The sequence below is a fragment of the Python bivittatus genome, unplaced genomic scaffold (genome assembly GCF_059951505.1).
Source record: "Python bivittatus isolate LINGU-HERP-01145 unplaced genomic scaffold, Pbiv_v1 ctg000850_np1212, whole genome shotgun sequence".
NCBI lineage: Eukaryota > Metazoa > Chordata > Lepidosauria > Squamata > Pythonidae > Python > Python bivittatus.
In genome coordinates, this window is record NW_028277112.1 from 35,696,392 (window position 1) to 35,717,870 (window position 21,479).

Genomic DNA, 21,479 nt, shown 5'->3' on the forward strand with positions numbered 1-21,479 from the left:
GGTGGGGATGAAAAACCAGCAGTTCTTTAGCTCTTCTCAAATAAGCAAACATGGCGTCTTCATGATTATAAGAAAAATGATTTTTTTTTCCTGCTTTGGGGTCAGTGGTGCCCCTACATATATAAACCATTATAAGATTAAACATAATAGGGAGTGTTGTTAATGAAAGAGAGCCAGTTTGGTGTAGCGGTTAAGGCATCAGGCTAGAAACCCAGAGACTGTGAGTTCTGGTCTTGCCTTAGGCATGAAGCCAGCTGGGTGACCTTGGCCCAATCACTCTGTCAGCCCTGGGAAGCAGGCAGTGGCAAACCCCTTCTGAAATCTTGCCAAGAAAACTACAGGGACTTGTCCAGGCAGTCACCAGGAATTACAACTGACTTGAAGGTGTATATACACACACACAAACACACACAGAAAAGCAGACATTTAGTGAACCACTCTACAATTTTCCTAGCCTTTACTGAAGGCACCTGGAACCCCTTTAATTCCCTTATTTTTTGTTGAATTTCTTAACACCAATTTAAACTGCAAATGCTAGGGTTGACTTCTTTTAATGCATTTTTTCCCCTCCTCTGGCTTGATTTTAGGTCAGCTAACAGGAAACTACATGACAGTAATGATGGCTTAAGAAGTGCATTAGAGAATAGCTGGAGCATATACAACAGATCTCTGGTAGGTTTGAGCATTGTATAGTCAACCTGTTTGATTAATTAATATGTTAATCAGTAAAACACCTAAACTGGAGTCATTGAAATAAAATAGACTTTTTGGATTTGTGTCAAAACAATCCTGTGCTTCTTAACTTGGAAGTAAGCCCTGTGTATTTAATGGGGCTTATTCTCAAGTAAATGTACATAAGGTTTGACAGGACAATTCTGTGCCTATTTATTCAGGAAAAAAAAATCCACTGAATGTGTCTCTAACACTTATTTAGAATTGCAGCCTGAGAAAAAGTTTAGATTATTGCATATAATATTGCTTATTTATTTTATAGTCTTGTATTGTTTTTTTCTATTTGTAAAAGAGGGTAGAATGCACATATAGAATTATTTTTCAATTCCATAAGACAAATATTTTTAGGATAACAATATACCAAGGAGATGCTTCATTTGTATCCTTTCTCCACCATTAGACACATAATGATCCCATACAGTTTTGTTTTCAAATTTTCCAAAATAATAAAGAGATAGCTGTAATCAAGAAGAGTGTTTTTGTAGATAAAGAGATTATGCTTAAATCAACTTATTCCAGGAGTTCTAAAAAACTTTCTAATTCATGCATTTATTTTTCAGCGACTAACAAATACTTCCCCTGGAAACACAATGCCCAGAAACAGTCCCAGATGTGGTGATGGCCTTTCTCCCCAAAATCCACAATATGACAGGTAGAATTGATTATGTCTTTTTAAATTATAGGGCTTGAAAAACAGGATATATTAAGCTATATTCCAAAGATGAGTCAAGCAGTTTTCTGCCTGTCAAAAAGGTTGGATCCTCTCCAGTTTGGTCTCAGGTTCAATCTCTGACAGCCTGAGGTAGGATTGAAATAACGTCTGATTGAAGTCTTGGAGTGCCACTGCCAGTGTTGACAGTATTGAATTTGATGGACTGATGGTCCAACTTGATAAAAGCTAGCTTTCATTGTTGCCATGGATGATTAAATAATAGGGTGTCCCTGAACACATTCTGAGTCTACAGTTCTTATTTCCATTATCAGGATTGAAATGAGTTCATGATCTTTCCATCCCTGGTGGTTCCTTTCTTTACCTCAACAACCTGATTTAGGTGTGGAAAGCTGTTTTGGTTTAGATAGGAGTCTGTCTTTTCATTATTCTGTGCCACACAGATAGGAGCCAATTGGTATCACTAATCTTCCGTAAAATGATTACAGCTACTAGAAGTTGAAGGACAAGAGTAGTGTTAGTCTGTGGTACCCAAAAATCAAAAGGAGTCTGGTAGCACCTTTTCACACCTACAGGCAGTGCAGTGGAGTGACCAGACTGATATAGGATTTAAATTGGGTTGAGATGGGGTGGAGAGAAAAGGAGAGTGTTTGAGTGGCTTGAATTGTAGGTGACAACCAGTGGTGTCTTTTTGTCTGTCTTCTAATAGGTCCTTCCTGGAAATCAATCTGGATGTATTGATTTGTCTATTGATCTTATTGAGTGGGTAATTCAATCTCCTGAATGCATAGTTTAATTCCATCAGTTGAGCATCTCTGTCAAATGGGTCAGAACAAATGTAATGTAAAGCCTGGCTATAGATGATAGATTTGGTGGCATGCTCAAGATGGAAACTAGAAGCAAGCAGGGATGTATGGTGATCTGTAGGTTTCCTATACTGTATAACATTATGTTTATGGTAACTTTAAGATACAGGATTGGCTGCCTGCCCTATGCTGCTCTCTAGTGGAATTCAATGGTCATCTAACAACAAGAGGCATCTCTGTTGCCAGATGATTGTTGGGAACAGCTGTATTGGAGTTTATCCCTGTGAGGTTTGAATGAATTAAAGTTAATGTTTCTCTTTCATTAATAATTTTTGAATGAGAGCCTGGGATTTCTACTCTCAGGAATAGTTTTACAAATTTAATATTTGGTATTATGTATATTAGCTAATTTAATAAGGCAGCTTCAAGAAATACAAATTTTCTCCCAGTTTTCAGAGCAGAGCATGCTTTTTTAAAAAACGGTTCTTTGATTAAAAGATATGTGCCTTATTCCATGTTAGCTACAGAATTTGAAGGACATTTTCTAAAACACTGTTTCTTTTTATACACCTGAAGGCTGCTGTGGAAAGCTACCCAGCTGAGAAGTTGAGATGTAAATGCTTTAATGAAATAAGTACATAAAAAATAAACTAAGCCTCTGGTACAGTACTATTGTATTTTATTTTAATGTTTTCATAGCACTGTACCTCAAGGGATGTTTAACTATGATTATTAGACTTTGAAATCATTCAGACTGTTGCAGTGTAATGAATCAGGATAGGTAGACTTTTATATGCCTTAGTTACAACTTCTATTTTAACATTGGTATGTAGGTCTGTTCTCCCTGCCTCAACATAGCAACACAATTATTCATATACTCCATTTATTTTCCCATATGAAATATAGTTGGCTAAATGTCTAGAGGGTCACTTAGCATGCCTTCTCAAATTTGTTCCATAGCAATAACCCTGTGAGGCAGGCTGGGTTTAAAGAGTGACTGCCCCAAAGGCTAGGTTTTTGTGGCTGAGGGTGGGCTTGAACCTTACCCATTACATTGCATTGGCTTTCCAAAAGTTATTTCTCTTTATGTTCCAATCAGGCTATCTCATTCATCCTATGTGGATGAAGACTATGATTCCCTCGCACTTTGTGATCCAATGCAGAGGATAAACTGTGAAGTTGACAGCTTGCCTGAAAGTTGCTTTGATAGCGGCTTGTCTACATTAAGAGACTCAAATGAATATGATTCAGAAGTGGAATCCAAGCATCAAAGAGCATCTCAGAAAACAGAGTGTCGGCAGGAAAGCTTCATGGGTGATGCTTCTGATACAGATGTAAGCTACTGACTATTAACCACACATTTTAAAATGTTCAGACTGGTGTTCAAAAGCATAATTACTTCCTGCTAGTCAGAGAGTGAACTGGAATTTCATATAAGATAGGAATGCACGTGAGTTATAAATATGTAAAGGAATTGCATGTTTTAAGTGTAATGTACAATTGTATTTCTGGGGTTACTTTTGCTAGAAGAGACTATCCTTGCTTATTATCCATTGTAATCCCATCCTGTAGATTGATATACGGAAAAAATCCATCTTAATCTACAGGAAAGAGACTATCTAAAATTTTAATAAATAGAATGGAATAGTGGAAGAGCCTACTCTGGGTGGATTTGTAAATGCCACCTATACAAATGAAAAAAATAATCTTATATATCTGAGAGGTATCAACTGAGAGTTGATTTGGATTATGGCAGGAGATAAGTGAAATAAATATCTGGCTATCAGCTCCCTCACATGCCTGCCAGATGCCTTGAGTTTTTCCCCTGCTTGTCAGCTGATGTTTTCTTACTTTTTCCTGCAAGGAAGCAGCTGAAAATAGCTGTGTTTTCATTGGCAATAGTGTTTTGCTTTCCACCCCACGCTAAGGCAGGTGAGTTACACTTGCTGTTTTGTGCAGGTCCCAGATATACGAGATGAAGAGGTATACAGTCCTGATGATGTAAGTACAGTATTGGATTGGAAGCCCAGCCAGCCAGTCAGTCGAAGCAGTTCTGGAGCTTCAACAAGGAAACCCATCCCTGCAATCTCTCCACAGGTATTAACTGTCGAGTGCCTTTTCTACTCTTAAAGCCATAATGTCTGAGATTGAAAGGGTACCCTTAGGAACAACCAAAACTTCAGCATGTCCAGTGGTATCCTTGACACTTTTCAACTCAGATCCTTCTTCCCCTCCCCATATGCATTTTCATTTTTCACTATCCTTTTACTTTCAAAAGGTATTTTCCATATGGGATGAAGGAGCAGCTAGTGGGAGTCTGAAGCTTCTTTTGCAGCACAGAACTAATCATGTTATTCTTTTGATGCAGACTACAGGCCATAGTCTAATACAGTTAAGAACAGAAACTAGGTCCACACATTGTCCTAAGCCATAATTTATTGAATAAATAACTGTGACTAGATACAGCCAGAACCAAACAAGCCTGACTTAGCATAAGCAACCAATGCTATGGATCCTTATTTAGGTGTAAGCTTCACTGAATTTATTTTTACTAGCTACCACGTTATTACAGTGGAACCTCGGTTTACGAACTTAATTCGTTCCGTGACTCTGGTTGCACCCCGAATTGGTCGCAACCCGAAGGAAATTTCCCCATAAGGTTCAATGTAATTACCGTTAATCCGTTCTGACATAGAGGACAGGGAGGCGGCTATTGCTTGGAGGGAGAGTCCCCCTCCCTATGACCACGTGTCAGGGGCGGAAAAATGGCCATGGACCACGTGTCGGGGCGGAAAAATGGCCGCGGACCACGTGTCGGGGCGGAAAAATGGCCGCGGACCACGTGTCAGGGGCGGAAAATGGCTGCGGACCACGTGTCGGGGCGGAAAAATGGCCGTGGACCACGTGTCGGGCGGAAAAATGGCCACGGACCACGTGTCAGGGGTGGAAAAATGGCTGCGGACCACGTGTCAGGGGCGGAAAAATGGCCGCGGACCACGTGTCAGGGGCGGAAAAATGGCCGCGGACCATGTGTCGGGCGGAAAAATGGCCGCGGACCACGTGTCAGGGGCGTAAAATGGCTGCGGACCACGTGTCGGGCGGAAAATGGCCGCGGACCACGTGTCGGGGCGGAAAAATGGCCGTGGACCGTATCACGGGAGGGAAAATGGCCGCGTATCCTATTCGTACCCCGAGGCAGAGTTCGCAAATCGAGGTAAATTTTTGTGGCCGGAGCTGGTCATAACCCGAAAAGTTCGTTAACAGAGGTGTTCGTAACCCGAGGTACCACTGTATTTATAAAGCTCAGTGAAATCTGCAGGAAGGGTGTGCCAACATGTTCTCTTGTTGTTATCATGTAACTGAGTTTTCTGAAACTATCTTTGAAAGTCCTTTATAACTTAAAATAAAACTTAAGCCAAACAAAAAAATCATCCAGTGACTTTAGGCATCTTATACTAATATAAAAATGTACTTTCTGACATTTTTGTAATCCATTACAAAACATAAATGCCTTTTTTTTTAAATATAATGTTTATTGAAAAAAATTTACACAGGATTAAAAAACAACAGAAACTTAAATAGAAAAAGGAAAAAGATATAAAAGAATAAAAGAAAGTGAGGGATAGCAAAACATAAAAGACAAAGAAAAGATATCTAAAGAAGTGACTTTTGATCTTTGCAGCTGTTACAGACATAATAGTTACCATCCCCACCCTCCCAAATTACATATCTTGATTCTCTTCCTTCCATAATTGCCCCTTTTTAATCAGTAAATCCAGAAATCACCAGACATAAAGACATGAATACCTTTTAAAGCCTGTCAGAGGTCCACTAGACCAGTCTTCCCTATCTGGTAAACTCCAGAACTTTTGGGAATATAGCTCCCAGAGTTCCTGGACAACATTGTCAGACTTCATCCCTGAGTTCAACAGTAAATTACACATCTCCAAACACTTAATCCTTAGTTCAGCTTCTCAGTTTGACTTGGCAGAAAACTCACAAACACAGCTTGGCTAGATTAGAGAATTTACTGCAGATGAGAACAAAGCATCACATGTAACAGTTGATTGCTTATTGCAATGCAAAGATCTCAGGGACTTTTATATTTTCTTAAGGCTTTAAATTCTGGCTTCCTCCTCCCACCCTTCTGAATTAAGGGATATTTGGTATGTTGCTTGGTGACTGGGAGTTTGTGATATGTTTACATAAGGCTCATCTCTAGCCTGAGAATCCCTAATTCCCATTTGCTAACCATATCCTTTATATCCATGGCCAAAACAGATTTAAAGGGAACCAAATTGGGAAGGCTTATTTAGTCCCTTGTTCCATTACTGATGGCCACCCAGATGACACTTTGAACAAGACATGAAGGTATCCATTCACTGGCCTTTATTGCGAACAACTACAGAAAGCCAAATTTTTCATGAATCACCCCCTTTAAAGGCATTTTGAGAGGTGTCTAATTATATTTTATGGTAGCAAATTTCATATTATGCAGAGTACAAATACATATTTTTCTTTATCTTATTACTAAATCAATGTTATTGGATATTTGGACACTGTATACTTTGTAAATGATTAGGAAGAATACTTGAACTTGTACAGGCACAGCATCTCTTCACTATTCAGAAGAACACACTTTTTTCAGAGATTCTCAGTTTTAATGACATAATTTATTAAAGCAGCCACATCTTTAAGTGAGCCTTAAAGCAGCTGAGTCTGTATGCCTGAAAAAATATCATAGCTGCTTTAATAAGTAGAAGAGAGCTGTTGCATTAGCATGAGTTCCAAAGAACTTTTTAAAATAATGTTCAAAATACATACAGTCCTACTGAAATTCCTGAAAGAAAAAAAGAAATTCTGTCTAATTTCTCTAACCTGTTAATTTCTGTATGAAATTTGTCCTCTTACAAATTTTAACTGTATATTTATTTATTGTTTTAATATGTTGTAAGCCGCCCAGAGTCCCCCATTGGGGGGAGATGGGCAGGGACAAGTTTAATAAATAAATAATAAATAAATAAACTTCTATGATACTACCACTTTTTAAAAGGTTTTTATTGTCAGGGATGCTGCATCCTTCAGTCATTTTGGTTGCTTTTCCCTTTCCCAGTTCTTTAATAACCTTAGGTGGGAAGTCAAAGTTGTCAATATTCTAAATCGTATTGTACCACTGGGTTTATAGAAAGCATTGCAATATTGAGATCGCAATATGTGTTTTCATTTTTATTCCCATCCCAATGATTTCTGAAGAAATAATATTTTCATTATGTTGGTCTTCAATGATGATGATGATGATCATCCTCCAGAATTATCACCACAAACAACTTATATCCAGTAATGTGTATATATGTACATGCTGTTTGTTGCTCCAGTGTTTCATGCTTAGCACAGACAGCCTAACATATGTTTTAGAAATAAGATTACTGAATCAAAGCTTAGTGTTATTTTAATGTTATCAATATGGTACATGTTTTGTTACATTTAGGTTGATTCCATAGACTGCAACTCCAGATACCCAAGTTCAGACAAGGCTTACAAGATAGTTCTTGCTGGGGATGCAGCTGTTGGAAAATCCAGCTTTCTTATGAGGCTTTGCAAAAATGAATTTCGAGGGAACACCAGTGCAACTCTGGGTATGTTTTTTGTACTTTATTTTTCCAGGGCACCCATAACTGCCTGGGCTAATGGATAAGCTTTGAAGATGTTTTTCCCCTCAAAATATATAGATTACATTCTGATTATAATAGCTTGCCTTTCGATCACCTCTACATTTGACTCTTTGCCAAGGACCCTAAGACATCATATGTGGCTTTGTCTTTTTCTGTGCTCATAGAGATCCTGTGAGGAAAGTTAGATTAAAAGGAAGAGTGGCCTGTCCCAAAACAGCTGTTGAATTCAAAGGGAAACAGGGACAGCCAGCAAAGTGGCAGAGTGACGAAGATGTAGTTCAGTCCTTTTTCCAAAACCGGGATGGTAGAAGTACCCTTTACCACTTTAATAATATAAATTTAAATGCTTTATCCAAAATGTTGTAAAGAAATTACTGAACATCCCAAGAATAAGGTAAAACAGAAAAAACATGTTAGGGCAAAACTGAAAAGATTTTGACACTGTATGATTTGAAACAAGATGTGAGAATTTCCTGAGAGTAAGAACAGTTAAACACTGGGACAATCTGCTGGAATAGTGGTGGATTGTACCTTGTTGGTGTTTTCAGCACAGGTTGAATGTTCACTTGTTGAGAATGGTTTGCTGGACTCCTGCACTGAGCAGGAGACTGGGCTAGGTGACCTGTAAAATTATTTTCAATTCATACTTTCTGTGATTCTGTTCAGTGCGGTTGTTGCCTGTACTGTAAATAGAAAAGCCAAAATTCATAGATACTTGTGCTAAGTACATACTTTGCTTTGATATATTATTCTGTGCATACATTTTTATTAAAAGTATTATCAATGCAAAAATAAAACATTTTAATCTATTAACGGAGCATCTAATTAAAATTCCAGCTGGAATACTTTGTAACTATCAATCAGTAAGTTGTATGGGTTAAACAATTAAAATTAAATTTTATGAAAGCATAAAATTATTAATTTGCAGTTGCATCAAGAATTCAGTTTCTAATCTGGGTCATTTAAAAGTTCTAACAGAATTTGTCTTAATTTTTTAAAAAGATGCCAGAATATGCAGAAATGATAAACGCTACAAACAACATTACACGAAATATCATAATCATGCCTCAATTACATGTTTTGAGTTATGCACTATTTATTTGATTTATGCCCCTGTTCCACTAAGGCAAACACTCAAGGTAGCAAATCTAAACATAAAAATAGAATATTAAAAGTTAAAAATACAGATTAAAGTTCATGATAAACCACATTCCAAAATCATCTAATAGTTAAAAGATTGGCACCTTGTAAATGTTTGAGGCCAGTTACCAATTTTACACAGATTAGTAGTCTAGCTGCTGTATTTTGCATCAGCTGTAACTTCCTGATGTTTTTCAAGGGTACCCCATATATAGCATATTACTTTGGCTATGATAGTATGTAACAGAGTCATGGATAACCATGGATAAATCTGAAGATCAGCAGAAAAGAATCCAAAATAACAGGACAAGCAGTTGCCAAGTTTACATCCCTATAACTTGTTCTGGCTCTGGAATCCAAATATTCCACTGACAATCCCAGTTCCTTCCACTTCTAATATCCTGGTGGTAGGGTGTGGAAGAGCAATATGAGACACGGCATTCAACACTCCTATACATTAGAAACATCTCAGAAACAACCAACAGACTATTACAACCATTCGGCATCACTATAGCACATGAACCAACTAAAGCCCTAGTTGGGTATTGAAACATCTGTGAGCAAACAACCAAGTTCAGATATATTCTCTTTTATTGGAATGTGGGAAATTATCACATGATCACATGAACTCCCTGCCCTCCAGTCCTAGTCTGCTTTCCATCAAGTAGGCTGGTAGGTAAGCTGAGAGAAATGAAGTCCTACTTCCTTTTTAATCAGGTCTTTGTGATACTTGCCATGTCAACATTTGCATTCAGGATTAAATCTTTGATAATTCATGTTGCATCAGCAACTACTCTGATACTAAAGAACAGAACTTTCAGGTTGGAAGGACCTCTGTCATCATTATTTTCTTGGTTAAGCTGTAGCATAACAAGGAAGAGCAGCCACTAACCTGCCCTTCTTTCCCTGCAATCACCAGGCTGACGTCTCCCCCTATGTTTTCCTCATTGGTTATTGCTTTAATGTTTATTCCCAGGCCATTTTTATATCTCATTTCTTTCCCTCTGCCCCCTATTTTTTTTTTCATATTTCCTAACACCAGGCTACAACAGCTAGCAGTCCAGATCTAGCCCTCTTCAAAACCTGCATGCACATAAAAATGAAATGTGGAATCCTTCAGTTCAAAGGACTCCCCAAAGGACCTCCCAAAGGGGGCATTCCCATTTGCAGTTGTCCCTTTAGTGGCAACGTTGTCAGGACAGTGACTTTCTTAAGCTTCAGACCTAGGAAGCTGATGGGCAAATGTCCTCTGGTGGAAGCAGAGTCAAAGACTTGATTCTGTGAGGAACAAGTTGTTTTCCATATTTGGAAGCAGACAAGCATCCAGGTGGTGCAGTGCAGTTTTCTACTTTGTCACATCTTGTCATCCTCTATTCACATAAAGGATGCTAATAGTGACTGGGCTTCAGGGAAGTGATTCTGTTTTACCTTAGGCCAGATCTAGGGTCATTATTGAAGTTTTTAACCCAAGATAAATATCGGAGTTAATTGTTCATTCTTAGTTAATGTTATTCAACATAATTATTTCATATTTTTCCAAGTAATATATTTGTGAATAGCCTTGCATTTTACTGTTCTAAAGTAATACAAAATTTGACTGCAGAGTTCTCAGTAATAATTCTTTACTTATCCTGATTATATTTTTAGGTTTAATCTTATAGATAAATTCCAGATTCTTAACCTTCACTGCATTAAAGGATGGTAATGCAGTGCATTAAAGGATGTTGTTTATTTTTAGGGGTTGACTTTCAAATGAAGAGACTCATTGTTGATGGAGAACCTACGGTGCTGCAGCTTTGGGATACAGCTGGTCAAGAGAGGTCAGTACAATTTACCTCATTTTATTTTGAAATAAAAATAAAACGTTTGTATTAGAAAATTATATTTGGGTGCTGTCCTCTAGAGTTAGTGATACTAACTCGCATATACTATGTATAATAATATTATCTAAGTTCCAAAATAATGTTGCAATGCTTTGGTCATTTACAAAGAATGACAGATGGTTCTCAGAAAGGAAATACACATTCCTCTGCCTCAAGCAAATCTTCCTGATGAGAGATGCTTACTTTAGCATTTGGCAACAGGAGAAATCCATCACTCCTCTTTCTTCTTCAAGGGGAAGAGCTTTTGCTCTTTTGGAAACTGCAGGAAGTTTCTTCAACAGAAGAAAGAAGCAAAAAATTGAGTACTGGGCAGAGGAACTGTATTCCTGTGCCTTTGATAAAAGGTTGCAGTGTACAAGAAACCATCATGCAATCTGCCCAGATTTCCCTACAGATATGGACAAAAGTATTGGCACCCCTCTACTTTTCCCCAAAGAATCCCAATTTGCTGTGAAATAAACTGAAACTGACACAAGTCAATGGTATTCACCATTATTTATTCCATAGTCCACAGAGCAGACACTTTGCTTTTGATTTATGACTTATTTCATAGCAACCTGTGATTCTTTGAGAAAAAGTGAAGGGATACCAGTATTTTTGGCTGCAAATGTATATATTTTTCTATTGGAGATATTTTCTAAATTACTTCCTGTGTTTTGAACAGCTCTATATTTTTATCTTCCTTGCTATTGATTTTTTGTACTTGACTACTGAAAGGTACAAAGGACTTTTTACATATTTTCTTTTCCTATTTTTAATAAAGCTTTATTTTATTTATTGCTTGTGAGATTGCTAGGGGTGTTGATTTTCCTAGCCCCATGCAGGGACAGGAGGTGATGCTGCATAATATTTTTCATTCTTTCTCATTTTTTAACTTTTATTTGCTATCTAGCTGCATGAATGGTGGGAGTCCTCTCTCCCCCACACACCAGGGTTAGGAGGACACCAGGTAAGGCACCCCCCTAGAAAATAGGTGATTGCAACAACATTGTAATAAAAACTACTAAACCACACACCAAGGCAGGTGACAAACCTAGAATGTATAGACCTGGAGGGCTTCTGGGAGAGGTTGGTTGAGACCTCCAAACTTTCTGTTTTTGGACTCAACCCTGCTATAACATGGTGGTCATTATGGGATGTGTAAATACTAGGGGCAGTCCAGTCCAAGTCTTTTTTCTAATAAAGACATTGCTGTTTTGCGTTTGACAGACAGACAAGAAAAGCAGATCCCTCCCCCGCTTTTTTTCTTAAATTCTTTTTAGCAGAGATATACACGCAAGTTATTTTTATTTTTAGTGACTGAATATGATGTGATGATTGCCAGAGGTTGGGAAACAGCCAGGAACCAGGTAAAGGCACTTTTGCAGCCCTTATCTGTCACTTATGAAGAGTGGCAGTATATGGCGTAGGACTTATTTAATCCAAGACACCATGAGGGAATCAGGATGTGTGGATTCTTGTGGACTATGCCACTAGATAGTCCAAGGAAGTAGTTCTACCTGGCTTAATGCTAAGAATGTAAGTCAGGTCATGTTGACATTTTTGTCAGGGAAGGTTGGCTGCTGCAGATCTTACCAGATGCAGTGATTAGTTTTTTGTTGGGGTGATGGAGAAGTTAAGGGCTATCCATGACACGGAGCATTTCATATTGGTCCGTTACCACCAAGCAAATGGTTTACTCAGGAGGATCTGTAGAACGTTATATGCCATGATTTCAAAATTCATCCAGAAACATTCCAAAAATTGGGACTTGGTATTGCCACAAAAATTTGGACTTGCTGTGCCACACCTAGTTTATATACCTATCTTCATTGAAACAGTTGTAGGAGAAAGCAAGCAAACAACAACAACAACAACAAAAAAAACCTGAAAGAAGAGGGAAAAAACCCTCAATCCTACAAGATAATTCGGCTACCGTGAGCCAAAAGCTTTAGAAACAATGAATTATCAACTTTAGTTTTTGTCCTTGCCATACCCAGTTCAGCCCCACTATACCACTAAAGGCTCTTGTAGATTTGGCCAAAACAAGATTGCACTCTCTGCTTTATTCTTGTTAGGATAGCCTTTCAGAACCTTCACTAAAATATCAGAAAGCCTAGTACATTTTGGAGAATGCCAGGTTAAGGAATGTTGCACTAGAATAGGCTAAGGCTGAACAAAATTTAGATACTTTGAATTTCAGTTTCCACTAGCCCCAGGCAATGGTAAGGAATTTTACTCCAGAGCAACTACAGGGCACCTGGTACTTATACCCGGTCTTGGACACTTAAAGCACTGGCTCTTTAAATTCAAACTAATACTGGGTTGCCACTGGATTACGAGTACTAACTTAAAGGTACTACAGCCTTTACCATCTCACTTTCTTTCCAGAAACAGTCTTTCCTGCCTGCCTTATGGATCAGATCTTTGACTTTAATCTACCGAACTTATCTGCTATACAGATTAAGGGAAAATAAATTAGAATAGAAGAACTACTGCAATTTTTAACTTTCTTTTTAAAGGTTCCGAAGTATTGCTAAGTCTTACTTCAGAAGAGCAGATGGAGTGCTTTTACTGTATGATGTTACCTGCGAAAAAAGCTTTCTTAATGTACGAGAATGGGTAGATATGATAGCGGTAAGAATGCTTTGATCTTACAAAACTTGATCTTGCAACTCAGTCTGCTTAATACTTGTTAAATATCCCTCTTAAATGTGGTGTATCTTCTCCAGAGAGAAGTGTTTATAAGGTTCTGGGCTGGTGCCCTCCTGGTGCATGCTAGAGCTGCACTGAAACCATTGCACAACTAGTAGACTATAGAAGGAATTCAGTGGTTTGAGTGGCAGATAAGAAATCCAGTTTACACGTAGGAATAATACTTTGAGCCATGGTGCATCATGGAAAATTTTGATACGTTTTTTGGAGTAAGGGGCAGTTTTTATAAATAAAGTCCACACAGAATTTTGCTTGAAATGCACTTAACCAAAACACTTTTTTAAGGAAACCTATGTTTTAAATGTTATTAGTAGTTGAAGTGATTCAGTTTCAGTGACCTGCAGTACTAAATATACATCAATGCATATGATTTAGTATTTCTACTATTTTTAAAAAGTCTTATTTAAACTAGCCAAAAGTGGAATAAAAATCTAATAATAATAATAATAATAATGATGATGATGATACATAAAAATATTTCAATACATTAGAATGTTTAAACTTGTATTTCTGTTTTAAATCAGAAGTCCCAACATTAAAGTTATACTCATTTTAGGATGCCACACATGAAAATATCCCAATCATGATGGTGGGAAACAAATCAGATCTTCGTCAAATGGCTTCTGAACAAGGAGTTAAATGTGTACCTCTCAGCTATGGAGAAAAGTTGGCCATGGTAAGAATGACAGCTTGCAAAAATAAAGAAGACAATATAGGAAGTAGAGTCATATATTGACATGGTAGCTTGAACTGTTAGAAGTTGAATCCTTAAGGATCAGGTTAGATTAAGTACTTGATTTGAAAATTGCCATTGATGTTATAGTTTATTGGGTGTTAGCAAATGTTTTGAAAGCAACAGCTTTTAGTGCAATGTTTCATCCTTTAGCACCTCCAGAAATTTTAGACTTCAACTTCTATAATTTTCAGCCTACATATTGGCTGGAAATTATGAGAGTTGATGTATAGAACATCTGGAAGGCATCATATTGGGCAAAAGCAATTAGTTTATCCTCTACAAGTGTCCAGTGAACTGTTTCCCCTTATAAGTTATTTTATTTTCAGTTCTGTCTTTTAATAATTTTTCTGAAATAATTTTTCATGAATGTATTAATATGCTTTCTGAATTTTTTTAACCTCCTAGGCTTACAGTGCACTATTCTGTGAAACAAGTGCTAAAGATGGTTCTAATATTGTCGAGGCAGTGCTTCATCTTGCTCGGTATGTTCAGAGGCCATTTATCCACACCTTTTAAAAAGTCATGTCTGCTCAATGCCACTCATATTTTTTTTTAAATGCACCATTTTAAATGCATTGGTATATGTATGGGTGTGTTTTTTCTCCTTAGTTTCAAGACCAACTCCAGCTTTTTAGGGGCCATCACAGGCTGTCCTTGGTGAACTTCACAGCATCAACCACCTTCCCACTGCCATCTGGCATTAAGTATCTTGTTCCCTTTCCTCATTCAGGAGGAAGGCTAGCAGCTGCCTTTGCTCTCTTCCTTCAGATTTAATTCTGAAGGATCAGATAGGGCTGCCAGAAGCTGTTCCCTTGCACAATTAACTTTATGAAGCAAAAGTGGTTTAGTGGACCACTGCTGTCAGTTAAGCCAATTAGGTGTGCGGAAAGCTGCATCTCAAGAACATTATTTCCTGGGGCTAAGTATAAGAGATGTTAGCTTTGAGACCAGGCAAGGCATCCACTCCAGTGAGTCCTGGCAAATCTCAATTATTTCCGATTTTGCAAGGCCGGAATGTTTTAGGCCAGTAAGTATGCATAGTATATGCAACCCCATGTGTTGCCATGCTGCACCTTCCCCAAACGTGTCTGCATTAAATATATTTGCTCATTGGATGTGAAGAACACTATATATGTTTCATATGGATTTCTATGTGGAATTGGCTTGTATGTAGAATCTTTGTAAATTATAAAATATCAAAGCAGTTTTAAAAAATAAGGGTAGGATCACACATTCAACATCTGGATACTGCAGAGTATAGCTGCCTTCTTGCAAGTGACCAACCATGGTATGGAACGTCACCATTATTTTAACAAGTTCCCTCCTCCATTGTTTGTGTTTCTGTTAGCCGCACCAGAAAGTCTTCAGGGTTATGGTGATGATTCAAATAGGAAGCTCTTTTCATTGATTATGGCTTTTCTCTGGGACCGTTATCTATAGCCAATTAAATGAGAATTATGAAATTGAAGTCTAACAGATCTGGAAGGCACCAGATTGAATTGGGCTGCTCCAGAAAATGGCCAGTTTTGGCAATCTCCCTCTGAGCTCTATAACGTCTCCTCCAGTCTTACAGTGTGATCAAAACTGTGGTATACTTCATTGTAACTTTGGCAAGAATGTTTCACTATTAAATCTCTATGGGTTAATAAGCCTTTTGATAATGCGCTTTCAGATTGTCACCAAAATACCTCTCTTTTAAATGGTTTTCCATATCTAAATCTACATGAATTCCTGATTTCTCTGGGGTATTTTGTATAATGACATGGAGCATGAAATGAAAATCTTGGAATGTCTGAAATCATGTATCTTATTTTTTAAGATTAAGAGTAGCACTTGGTGGTGTTTTGTGTTCAGATGTTCTTGCTAATACCATAAAAATACATTGGATTTCTAGAAAGAGACCATTCTGCTCGTTCATTTAGAGTACAAAGAAATCTCTACCATAGGAAACAGGTGCAGCAGAGGTGTAACCATCTCTTTATCTGAAAAGTCAGTTTAAAATTAATTGTTGCCTTGTGATAAGATTCATTTCCAGGAATGTTTAGGCACTTTCTTATTAAATAGTTTGCTGCAGTGGAGATTTCTAGGGAGCAAATGCAATACAATTGTAGAATCTCCAAAACAGTAGATAATAGGCTCTTTAAATTTAATTTTAGGACAAATAAATTTATTTCAGGAATGAAATGGTCTCTTCATGATGTAAAATACCAACACTTTCATGGAGATGTAACTGGGAAATTTGCTTTCTAAAGATGTTTTATAACCCCCCGCATTCCTGGATACCCTTGACAGATAGTGACTCAATCTGTGATCAGATTTATATTGTTCTGTGATTCAAGATACTGAGCCATTTATAGGAAATAACGGAGGCAATGTCCTGGGAATGCATCTTTAAAAAAGAAAACATGCATGAAGCCTGCCATATTGCTGCTTGTACTAATTTATTACTCATGTCACAATCCATAGACAATCATCCTTCCACAGTTCTCATTATTTTAATCCACTTTGTAGATGACAATTTAGATTTTCTCTATGGATTGCTTCCATAGGGGAAAAAAATACGCCAAAATGCGATGTGTCATAATGGTCAGAGAATTGGTGCTTATTATGCAAACTCCTGAAAAGGTCTTCTTGACAATACTTCTTGTACTATATTTGCCATAAAACTAAGCACTGTAAATAACAAATGATTGATTCACATGACAAGTTTAATTTACTCATTTTAGTGTACTCTGCAAAAGCAAACTATGTGTGATATTTTATCAATATGAGATATTTATGAACCTTTACTGTTATTCAACAAATGCTCACAATAAGCAGGATAATTTTCCTTTGAAAATGCTTTGTCTGATCAAACAAACTATTGTTTTTCAGAGAAGTGCGAAAAAGAAGTGATAGCAAAGATGATGATAGGTCAGTCACTAAGCTGGCTGGGACAACGCTAAAAAAGTCTTCGCTCACCAAAACCTGCTGCAGTGTTTAGAGAATTAACTGCTTGGCCCTAAAGATACAAACTTCTGTGGCAATGGAAGAAGAAAAAGTGAAAAGCATAGGTTGTACCAGATGATCAGCAAAAAGAAAGATGGAACTAACGTTTCAGTCACCAGGCCCGTAAAGAGTATCTAAGCAGATTCAGATACCTTGCTTATTGAAGAAAAGCAAACCAAAAAGTATAAAATTCTTTGTTCATCAGCATCACTCACATGTTCATTTGTGCAGTTAAAGTCATTCCACCTCAAATCAGCTGTGCCTTCATAAACCAACTTGCCTGGATAAAAATGAATCCCCCCCATGCATCTTACTGTGTTTATATAAATGTTACCTTTTTAAAAAAACATGGGAGTGCTACAGACCATTCTCTGCCTTGCATTGTGAAGACATTTGTGATTCTTCATCACTAATCTTAAAACTTGCACAGTGGTTGTTTTGAAGGGTTTTCTGGAACATTGAACTTTTCCATACTGTGCAGCTTTGAGATCCCAGAAAAAGCACTGATGACTTGCAAATTGAACCTGAATTGGGAAGAAAAATACAACTATCTAGAACTAAACAGAAATGTGCCCCTTCTGATGCTGAATTCAGAATGCTGTTGCTGGTATTAGGATCTCTGGGTGGAATGTATATAACACAGGTGGCTTCTTCATCTGACAAGTGCCGTCTTGGTATGTTGGGACTATAACTCCGTGTTCTTTTGAAATACTAGAAGTTGAAGTCCCAGCACTTCTGGAGGACGTTACATGGGGAATGGCTATTATAAAATTTAGTGGTTAAAGATAACCTAGAGATCACTCTAGTTGTAAATATTGTTGCATACCGACATATATTGCATATCAATATACCATTTCAGACAACTTAGCAAAGCAGAAAGAAAACTGGGCTAGAAAGCTTTGCCCTAATGTTTAATTTTGTGTATCAGTAGACTAAAGATGCAAACGGTATTTCTTCATGAAAGCTTTCACCTGCATCTGAAGTTGTAAAGCCTAGCGTTCTAGTGAAAAGTAGCTAAATCGTGTGCTGCTTCTTCAAGACTTTCTCTTTTTTTCCTGCCAATATTCTCAGAATTTGGAACCACTGGATACTTTATAACTAAGGGTTCTAACCCATGTGTGTGCACATGTGTAGTGAATTTATAATGATCACATTGGGGGTACTTCTCCTGTCCACATGCTGCATTTTAAAGATTCACTCCTCCTCCTCCTGAATTTAAGGGAATAGAAGGCGAACTATATGCATTATGTTTGTGTCTTGGCATGGATAAACAGAAGTGAGACCTGAGAAATTCATTACCTTCCCTTCTCCCCAGAATAATGAGCTACATTCTGAATTAGATCAGTGACACTCAAGCTGTTTTCTAGTGTCTGTGTACTTCGCTTTCACCAGGAAGGACCAGCATTTGTGAAACTTGATCAAAAGCCTTATTCTTGCTCTGGGTCTGAGTTGAAAATGAAAGGTACAAGGCCTCATTGAAAGAAATACTGGAAAGCAAATTTCTATGTAAATAATATTGAAAACCAGAAAGGACCCCAGCCTTCAACCCCAGGAGAGAGATTGATCTTTGTAAAACGAATAGGCCCTTCCCCCAAGGCTTTACAAGGGAGCCAATAAAAAGGCTTTTCTTGCCTAGTTGTTTCTCCAAACTTCCTTTTAGGAGGTCTGCTCCATGCTTGGAAACCCAGTAAGATTTATAAGATTAACATCTACATGGACTGAAATCTGTCATTAGGTAATGCGTGCCCTTCAGTATTGTATTATAATGATAAGCCTTGATACTAAAAGAAAAAAATCACAACTTCCCTGACAAACTGATAAAGATCAGGAGATGAAGTTTGCCATTTTGTTGGCTGGACTAAGAGGCACTTTTATATGTTTTTAAAGTTTTATTAGATTCATATTTTTCTCATACTTGCTTTATACAACTAATCTGTTTTTTCTAAATGCATAGGTTTCATTTTGCTTTACTGTGTTAAGCTTTCTCATTTTTAAGGAAAAGTTTCCATAGTTGAAACAGTAGTTAGCCAATCACATTTGTCAATTTCTGTCCAAATTAGGAAAGGAATTCAAATTCTGCAGATCTTGAAAATTAATACTTTCTCATAAGGCTAGGCTGTGAGAAGAGAAACCTATTTCTCCCTACCCTTATTATCTGATCTGGTGTCAGAAATTTTCTTGCAGCTGGATTCTCCATGCATTTTTTACAACTAGGCTGAAACCTCCAAATTGTCTTACTGGCCAACTGCCCACCATTTATATAAATAAATGAAAAAAATAAATTGCTTAATAGTCTGATCCTAACTGTACTAGTTGGTTCAGGTATGTGTTAGCCTTGGGCTCATGTTCACTATCCTTATTCCTAGCAATTGGTGATATTTGAACTTAAAGGACATTCTAGGCTAATTATTTTATTGTTAGAGTACAAGCCAGGATCACAAGCCACAATTTTGATCTCAGTTTCTTTAATTAACAGAGTAAACTAATCAGAGTTCTATTGCGTTTGAATCTAACAGAGCTCTGGTTATTTAAAAGCCAAAATTATTATGAACTCACAAGTAATTGAGATTGGAGCTGCTTTTCCAAAGCAGATGCCATCCAGACTGTCCTATAACCCCTATTAACCTCATTTAGCTTTACTGTTTTGTAAGAATTGGAGGAGTTCTAGATAGGAGAATATCTGGGAGAATATCTATGCCCAAGGCTCTCATATACTGCTAAATTGTACATGGAGTTTATGTCCAAGTAAAATGGCTGCTTTGTCATCAGATACAGAACTGGGAAGCTCACAGCACTACAACCCTTTAATGGTGGAACGTTTTAATGTAACAGTAGGAGAAAAGCTGTAGAATTGAGAGGAGTTGAGAAATGCAAGCTTTTGAAATTAAGCCCAACCCCAAAGCAAAATTGTGCAAGTAAGTCACAAATGTTTTGCAGATTCTTTATTCTTTTATATTTGTGCTTCTTCTATAACTATTGAAATGTCTTTCATAGGTGCCAGTTTTCACTGTTCTGTTAATTACTTTGAACTTTTAAAGATATTTTCTCAAAGTATCAATAGTTAAATTTAGAATTCCTTGTTTGGGATGCAAATAAGTAGATGTTAGTTTGTTTTTAAAGAATAAAGGTTAGTTCATAAGAATTATCAACCAGTTACTGATTACTTGTTAATTGCCTTGCTGAATGATGCGCACGTACAAACCTGGAGTTCTCTTGGTGCTGTTTTTAACACAGTAGCAAGGCATTTAGCAACGAAAGCAAAAGAAGAACTTGTTTTATTATTCCACCAAGAGCATATCATTTGAACCAGCAGAGTTATAATTTCTATAATTTGAGTTTCTCTTGAAGAAGGAATCCTAAGTCAGCAATGTTTTGTGGACCTGGGGGTTCCAATGCAAAGATGAAACATTAGAAGCACCTTGCCTGTTTCAGGGAAAAGAGAGCTCCGTGCATGCTACAACATCCATCCACTCACGGAGAGACTGCCAAACAGACTAAAGTACAACCAGGCTTCTAGATTCCCAGGAAGTAATACCGTTTCTGCATTGAGACAATCACAGTATGAAAATCCTGAATGAATTGAGCTCAGCCAACTTATGAAAATAATTGGTTTGTTGAATATTTAACTTATACTCTTAATTTCAGAAGTAAAGTTTTATATTTATTTAGTTGTTACGTTATCATACATATATTTATTTATTTTCACAGAAAATATACCTGTTTCTTTGGTAAATTCTGTATATAAGATTTATTTTCGTGCAATTAGTGGTCACAAATAGTTTTTTTCTTACTGTCTCTGTTAATAGCACATGTCATTTTAAAGGCAATATTTGTCCTCTGGAAGATTTGATCTGTTAAATTCTTTGATATGTAAAACATGCTTTAACAGCTATGTGCCCAAAATGTGCTGCACTATACTTTCTTAGAAATAAAATTATATATACACCACAGGAAATCCATGCTTATTAAAATGTTATTTTAAGCCTATTTTTTTTAAAATGCAGCTTTTAAAAAATGACATTAAGGCAGCAATATTGTAGCCCCTGGAAGAGGTATCAGGCCACAGGTGTTTAAAGAGCTCTGTCATAGGTGGGGGATATTGAATCATGGATTCCCTTTCCCACTTGCCACAGAAATGTCTTATATCAGAAGTGGAGA

At 37.2% G+C, this 21,479-nt stretch overlaps 1 protein-coding gene across 1 annotated transcript in view; it reads left to right on the forward strand.

Moving 5' to 3' along the window:
- RASEF (RAS and EF-hand domain containing) overlaps nt 1-21,271 on the forward strand; it is a 37,934-nt gene extending 16,663 nt beyond the window's left edge. The window contains exons 8-17 of the mRNA XM_015887601.3: nt 588-672; nt 1,293-1,384; nt 3,308-3,542; nt 4,168-4,305; nt 7,697-7,844; nt 10,759-10,840; nt 13,405-13,519; nt 14,154-14,273; nt 14,739-14,815; nt 17,208-21,271. Of these exons, the coding sequence (XP_015743087.2) occupies nt 588-672; nt 1,293-1,384; nt 3,308-3,542; nt 4,168-4,305; nt 7,697-7,844; nt 10,759-10,840; nt 13,405-13,519; nt 14,154-14,273; nt 14,739-14,815; nt 17,208-17,316 (1,201 nt within the window). The 3' untranslated portion in view covers nt 17,317-21,271. The remainder of the gene's footprint in view (nt 1-587; nt 673-1,292; nt 1,385-3,307; nt 3,543-4,167; nt 4,306-7,696; nt 7,845-10,758; nt 10,841-13,404; nt 13,520-14,153; nt 14,274-14,738; nt 14,816-17,207) is intronic.
- Nucleotides 21,272-21,479: the final 208 nt, after the last annotated feature.